A 7,476-nucleotide genomic window follows, 5' to 3' on the forward strand; every position below is an offset into this window, starting at 1 on the left:
TCCCACCTCAACCCCTACTAGCCCCACCAAAATCCAATGGAAGAGGTCGCGGGATCCGCGGCTGCGCGGGGTGCGGGGAGGGAGCGACGGGGGCCCGGGCAGACGTGGAACTCCCCGCGACGCCAGCAGGAGCCTCGGGCTCTGCCTGTAAAAAGAGTTTCAGGCGGGACAGACCCTGCGGGGCTTCAGAGGATGAACGGGGCAGGGGCGGGGTTGGAGATGGGAGGATGTCAGCGCCGGCTATTGGCTCTGTGCGCACAGGTGAGTCCCCGCCACCCCGGGGGCCTCAGGACCCAAACGGAGGACTCCAGGCCCCCCTGCCCTCGAGGCTGCGGGTCCCGGAGAGCAGAGCAGGGAAGAAGGTGGCAAAGGGCCGGAGAAGACGGGGTCTGCGTGGGGCGGGGCTGGGCGCGGGTGGGCGGGAGCGCCCAGCTTTGGGCGGAGCAGGGAAAGGCGCGCGTCTGCCCCGCAGCCCCGCCGGTCTCCGGGGCGCAGCGCCGTCCGCGCCCGCTCCGCCGCCGCCGCCTTCCCGGGATGAGCGCTCCCCCGACGCCACCTCCCGGGGGCGAGGAAAGACTCGAGACGGCCTGGACCCCCCGGCGACCAACGCCAGCGGCACCCGGCGACGACGGAGGAGGAGGCGGCGGCGGCGGGGACCGGGGGCGCGGGGGCGGCGGACACGGTAGCCATCCAGTGCGTCTCCGCGCTGGTGTGCGTGGTGGGCAGCGCCCTGGTCATCTTCGTGATCCTCCGCTACGCCAAGATGAAGACGGCCACCAACATCTACCTACTGAACCTGGCTGTGGCCGACGAGCTCTTCATGCTGAGCGTGCCCTTCGTGGCCTCGTCGGCCGCCCTGCGCCACTGGCCCTTCGGCCCGGCGCTGTGCCGCGCGGTGCTCAGCGTGGACGGCCTCAACTCATTCCCCAACGTCTTCTGCCTGGCCGTGCTCAGCGTGGACCGCTACCTGGCTGTGGTGCACCCGCTGCGCGCTGCCACCTGCCGCCGGCCCGGCGTGGCCAGACTGGTCAGCAGGTGTGTGGCTGTGGGCGCTGGCGCTGCCGGCCAGCTGGCAGCAGCCGAAGCGCTCTGAGAAGAAGATCACGTGGCTGGTGCTGACGGTGGCGGCCGTCTTCGTGCTCTGCTGGCTGCCTTTCTACACGATGCAGCTGCTGAAACTCTGTGACGGGCCTGGATGCCACCGTCCACCACGTGCCCCTCATCCGCAGCCACGCCAACAGCTGCGCCAACCCCATCCTCTACGGCTTCCTCTCTGACAACTTCCGCCGGTGCTTCCAGCGGGCTCTCTGCCTGCGCTGCCGTCTCCTGGATGCCTCTGGCGGTGCAGACCAAGAGCCACTGGACTACTGTGCCACCGCCCTCAAGAGCAGAGGGGGCGCAGGAGCCGCATGCCCCCCACTCCCCTGCCAGCAGGAGCCCAGGCAACCAGAACCCAGCCGCAAGCAGGTCCCCCTCACCAGGACCACCACCTTCTGAGACGCCCTCACCACCCACCCAGCGTGGCCACCTCCAAGGGATCTGCACCACCCTACAGCCCAGCAGACTGCCCGTGCTGGATGCTCCCCTGAGAACCACCACCTTCCTCCACAGGCACCTGCTTCCCGCAGTCTTCATGCAACCCCAAGAGGATCAGAGCCCCTCAGGCTTCCCCTCTCCCCAGGATGCTGGCTTTCAGAAGGATGCTTCCATGGGGGTAGGACTCTCTAAGACCTGATCTAGGATGTGAATCATTCCTGAAACTCTGGCTGTTTTTTGAGGAGGGAGAAGGCAGGATGCCAGGGAGGAGTGGCCACCTGCATGTGACTTGTTACAGCAGCTCTGCCTGCGAGAGGGCTGTCCGGAGGGTGGAGGGAGCTGGCACCCCTGCTCTGCACAGACTCTCTCTCTGCCTGTGGTGGGGACACAGCGTGTTTGGAAAGAGGGGAAGGAAGGGAGATGCCTCCCAGTGCTCTCCCTTTGCTGCTGTTCTGGGGCCCTTGTGCAGAGATTTGTGTGTGACAGCCTGGGGCCCAGACTCTGTCACCCCCTGACCACCCCCCCGGCCCAATGCCTGCTTGCAATCACAAGTGTCACCCTGGTGGTCCTGGGCCGGTAGCAGGCTTTTTGTGAGTAGAAAAGGTTTAGAGAGACCTGGAGTGGGGCTTATTACGAGGCATGAAACCAGGTCCATAATAAAGAAGCGGAGAGGATAAGGCTCATCTAGCTCCAATGATGGGATTTCTTGCCCCCTCCCTCTGGGTGGGAGGGGAGCAAGGGAAGGCGAAAGAAGACCAAAGAAGACAGATGGAAATCAGCCCGGATTTTGAATGGAGGAAGCAACTCTATCACCGCTGTTAAAAAAAAAAGTCGATATTCAGGAAAACATCAGCCAGATGTAGCTAATAAACAAATGTAGGCTGAACACAGTAAAAGGCCATAATTTTTTGCCTGATGTTCATGCAAGGATAAATTATGTTTCCCCAAAGGACAAAACTGGCCTAAGAGGAGCTTTGATCCTGCTTTCTGCCAGAAGTGGAGGCAGGGGCTGCGGAGATGCGGGTAGGGCTTCTGTGGGAGGCTGGACGGCAAGCGGGCTGTTCTGTGTGCAGGGAGCGCCACAGGGGCCCCAGCTCAGCTCAGCCAAGGACACTCGTGGCTTTGGCTGGGGGGTCCTGACGGTGAGAGGAAGATACTGGGGCAGGCGGGGAGCAGGGCCTCTGAGGAGAGGCCCGTCCACTCACCCGAGGGTCAGGCTTGTGGAGCTCACGGCTTCCTGGCAAGGCGGCTTCAAGAGAAAACGTCCTGGGCCTGACTTGGTCCAGGACTTGCCAGACTCATGTCTCCTCCGGCAGCCTGCAGGCTCCAAGGTGGGCACAGGGGGCTGCTGGGGAGCTAAAGAAGGCTGAGGCAGGGCCCAGAGGGTAGGGCAAGGCCAGAGGGGACGCCCCCCTTCCACCATGGGCCAGGGCTCCTTCCTGAGAGCCGAGACAAAGGGAACAAGGCCCTTCCCTGAAGCGATCGGGCCAAAGCCAGGCTTCAGGGATGTGAGCAGACCCCTGATGTTCCAGGAACGGGCAGAAGAGCCAAGTTAGGGTCCTGGATCCGGTGTCATGTGACCCGGCAAGGGACTGAACCCAGCTCCTCAGAGTTCTGCCTCTAAAATCAGGAGGCCCTTCCCCAGCCAGCACATGGTGACTCTTAGAGGCCTAACCTGATGGGTTTGTCCACGTGGCTGTAGATGCCAGCTTCTCCCTCAATGAATGAATAAAGAAACAGCCTTACCATTGGGCACTTACTCCTGCACGTGACTAGCCAGCCCAATGACCTGGAAGCAGTGATCAGTGGCCATCAGTGTGTTGTGTAGGCTGGGAACGAGGTGGATATGCAGATGTTCCGGATCTGCACTGGGTGGTCCCCATCTGTCTCAGAGAGAAAATGCGTAGCCAAGTCTGCACTACAGACTGGAGACATGGCTGTGGATTGGAAACTCCTAACTAAGACACGGAGCCCCTTGAACCCCCATGCACACGTACACATGCGCACACAAACACATGCACGCAGACACGACCAGACCACCCCCGCCCTGGCAGTACACACTAGAGTTACCCTGGGCATCTGGAGGCAGTCGGTGCTGGGTCTCGTGCAACCGTAACCTCTTGACAGCCTTTGAAAGTGAACTGTTTCTTTGTTCCCCAGTGCCTGGTAGTGCCTGGCAGGGCAGCCACTTGATAGATGCGGTTGAACTGACCTGTGTGAACCATGCAGGCTGATGGCAGCGAGGTGAGGTGTTCACAGCACAGGCAGGGGTCTGAATGTGCTGCCGGGCCTCTGCCACAGCCTGGGTAGGGTCTGGAGTCCTCTCTTGGATCTCCCACAGTGACCCACACTGGGCACACTCTCTGACGGGCAAGACGGGGCACCGACCCAGAGTCTTGGCAACACTCATGCTCTGCTGAGTACTTAAAAATGCAACCTTTTCAACTTAGTTGATGATGGTTGAAGGCAAGGCAGCCTCGGGTGTTGGAAAGAAAGTCCCTGGGAGGCAGGGGAACTCCGCGCCAGCCAGCCCCGTGGGGAGTGGTGTAACCTCCCTGAGCCTCAGTTTCCCACCTGAAACATGCACAAAGGGAGACTGTGAGTTTCGAGGTCTTTCCAGCGGTGGCTCTATTTTATCAGGAACGCTGGAGCAAGGTGCTGTGGCGGTGGGGGGGGGGGGAACGACAGCATTCTTCTGTGCATACTGCTCTCTCCATAACCTGTTAAAAATGAGCCTTGACACTGCCTTTGACCTTGGAGTCATAAATCATGCGGTGGAGCGGGGAGAGTCTTGCTGGCCGTCCTCTTTTTCAGCTGCAGGACCTTCTTGACTCCTGGGGCTTAACTCAGTAGCCACAAAACATGCCGATCATTGGTCAGGGATGCGCTAGAGGTGAGGTACTGCCAGCTGGAGCAACGGGGGCCTTTGTAACGGCTGCATAAAACCCTCCCTCGAGGTCTGAAGACATTTGCACGTTTTACTGGCCTGGGGCATCAGCTGTGCAGACACCCTTTGGCTTCAGTGCTGCTCCACTTACCAAGACTAGGGGATCACAGCTTTTGGCTGTATCAGGAATGAAAACATTTTTTATTTTGGTTGAAATCCACTGTATTTCAAGCATACAGTTGTTGTTGTTTTTGTTTGTGACTATAAAAACAAATAGATCAACACACTAACCAAAAAGGAAATAAGACTTCTGCGTTTCTGACCAATGCAAGAATACCAGTTTCCACCATATCCTTCCTTGGTCATCAGGAATGAAAACATCTTTATCCAGGTAGAAACAGCCTTCAGGTACCCTCCACCAGTGAGCTGGCTTTACCTTTTAAAATTGCCTTTAATTTACTGTTCAGTGACCAGCCAGGTGCTTAATTTTTCCAGACAATTAGGAAGATGGTATTTACACGTGACACGTGGTCACTCATCGGAGTTCTTGCCCAGTTTGTCAGCACTATGTTTTCTGCAAACGTGAATGCAACTTGCACATTTATCTTTAAATTCTTGGCTTCACTTCACCATAAAAACATCCTACCTAGCACGCCTTAGATGCCAACGCTGATATCAAAGGGAAAAACAACCAAGAGAGGTCTGCGTTGGCTGTGCTACCCCAGAAATCGAACTTGGCAGCCTGAGCAGTGGCTGGGAAAATTCCTGCAAATCTGCACATCGAAGCTGTTCTCGGTCAGGCGGTCTGCGGAGAAGCATCTCCATTCCGTATCCTCCCCCTCCTTAAGGAGATAATGGAATAACCTCAGATTCCTTCAGCACAAATGTCAGAATCCGGAGGCCGGTCCTGTTGCACCCGGTCAGTGGGCGCCACACCCCGAGGCCCTGCTCTGGGGAGGCGAGTACAGGGGGCAGGGGAAGGGGGCAGAGGCATACAGACTGCACACCCCCTGCCGCTTCTGTCAGGGCAGGGCGGGGCGGGGACCCCCGTGGACAGCGCTCTGCCCTCGAGGAGCCTGGAGGTTGGTTAGTAGCCACCACGGGGCATTAATCAGATCAGCACAGGAATGAGAGTGAGCTTCTAAGCCAAAATAAGAACGATCGGGGAAGTGATCTGGTCTCTGTGAGGCGATGCCCTCAAGGATCCGACTTTGTGCAGGGCAGCCTCCCCAGGAAGGCTGAGGGGGGCGACGTCCTCCATGAGTTGTGTGGGAGAAACCAGGATGAGAAGGGTGGGCAGAAAGGCCGAAGCAGAGGGGAAGGTGTGTGCCAGCAGCCAGGAGGGGAGGCACTGAGAGTGCCCAGGGTCACTGGAACAGAAGCCAGACGTGCCCGGTCAGTGGAGGCATTAGCAGACGAGGACCTCATAGGCCCCACTGAGGACTTAGGACCCAGCCGTGGGACGGTGGTGACAATGAGAGGTGCAGGTCCACCTGCTCAAGAAACCCATGGACGACCCCGAGTCCCTGTGAGGCTGGGGCGCTCCACTTTTCAGGGGGACGTTGGCAGGAGGATCGCGTTCTCGTCGTTTTAATGTTTTTAAATCATTTTATCAACAAGAAGGCAGGGTCCCTGGTCCTGTGACTGGATTGGCCTAGTGTCTAACAGGGAGGGGCTCTTTTGAAAATGAGGGAACCAATATTGAGAAAGTCCCAAATCATCAACCACGTTGCCTAGAAAAGGAGCACTGACCACCAAAGTAAGACCCGAGGCTTCCTGTCATGAGGACACTGTGAGCCCCACCCGGCACCTGACGAGGTGTGGACAGTGCGCCGGGTGAGAAAACAGACTTGGGGACACACAGACCAGGGGCAGGTCACTGCTCACCAGCCCAGCGCGGCCGCAGGGATGCTGCGTGGCCCCTGGAGAAAGGACAGAGCAGAAGCATCCAGCCCAGGTGTGCGGGGCAGGCCCAGGAGGCTCACCGCTCAGAGAGCAACCCAGCGGCACAGGAGGACAGGGTGGTACATGCAAGGGGCCGGGGGTGTATTTGGGGGAGGGGGGTTGTGTTTGGTTGTTTTTTGTATTTTTTCGCATCCAGCTTCCTTTAGCCATTCCGAGGAGGCTGTGATTTCCTTCTAATCTATTTTTATGGGAGTAGAATTTATACATGGTAAAAGCCACTCCTTTTAGGTGTACAGTTCTGTGCGTTTTGACATGTATAAGGTTACCATCGTTTAACTGCCACCTCAGTCAAGACGGGGACTGGCTCCAGGACCGTGTCCTTCCCTCTCAGTGGCCGTGATCCACGCGCTGAGGGGGCAGCATGGGGAGGACCCGAAGGGAAGAGAACTGGGGACAGTGCTCCCCAGATGCAGGCAGGCCACCCAAGCACACCATCTCCCCACCTCCCCACGCAGGGAGCTCTGCCCTCCTGATCGCCTGGATTTGAAGCAGCAGCCTGGGCTCCAGAAACCACCCCCAGCAAACCACAACCCGGGGCTTGAGCAAGTGCCGGGCAGGTCGCTGCCTCCTCAGCATGGCTGCCCCTCCCCTCCGGGGCTCAGAGCTCCCCCGCAGCCCCGCAGAGCCAGCTCTTCCTCAGGACCCAGCCCCGTCTGTCCATCGCGGCCTGGACGGCTGGCTGCTGGGCTCGTCCTGCATCGTCTCAGCCCGGTTGATGGAGGCTGATTCCCTTGCTCTGCAAATGTAGACAAACCACAGAGAGGGGGCCTTGCCCTGTGCCTTTGGGCTTCCCTTTCTCCTCCTGTCCCCGTGGGATTCCCCATGTCCCACCTCTTAGGACAAGGGCGAAGATGCTTGAAGAAAGGGGGGGAGTCAGTGCTGGCAGAGAAGGGCCAAAACTGGTGCTTCTGGTTTCGATCACCATTTCAAGACGAATTGAACGACGAGCTGTCTGTCCAATACGGGGGTGCAGGGTAGGGGGTGCGGATCTCCGGCATGGCTGCGGGAGGTAGGGGTCCATGTGTTCAAGGAAATCGAATGGAATTAAGGGGGGAGGCGGAAGGCAGGGGGGAGGGTAAAGGAGACTG

General features: G+C 58.7%; 1 protein-coding gene across 1 annotated transcript; it reads left to right on the forward strand.

The window, feature by feature from the left end:
- Nucleotides 1–534: 534 nt before the first annotated feature.
- On the forward strand, nucleotides 535–1,749 carry SSTR4 (somatostatin receptor 4; the record flags this gene model as incomplete). Its single annotated transcript, XM_082644544.1, is given in 5 exon segments — nucleotides 535–591; nucleotides 594–615; nucleotides 618–1,015; nucleotides 1,059–1,180; nucleotides 1,182–1,749. Coding segments are annotated over 5 exon segments (915 nt in total). The 3' UTR covers nucleotides 1,498–1,749.
- Between the last annotated feature and the right edge of the window lie 5,727 nt (nucleotides 1,750–7,476).

This window comes from Mesoplodon mirus (genome assembly GCF_964341445.2).
Source record: "Mesoplodon mirus genome assembly, chromosome: 15".
Taxonomy (NCBI): Eukaryota; Metazoa; Chordata; class Mammalia; order Artiodactyla; family Ziphiidae; genus Mesoplodon; species Mesoplodon mirus.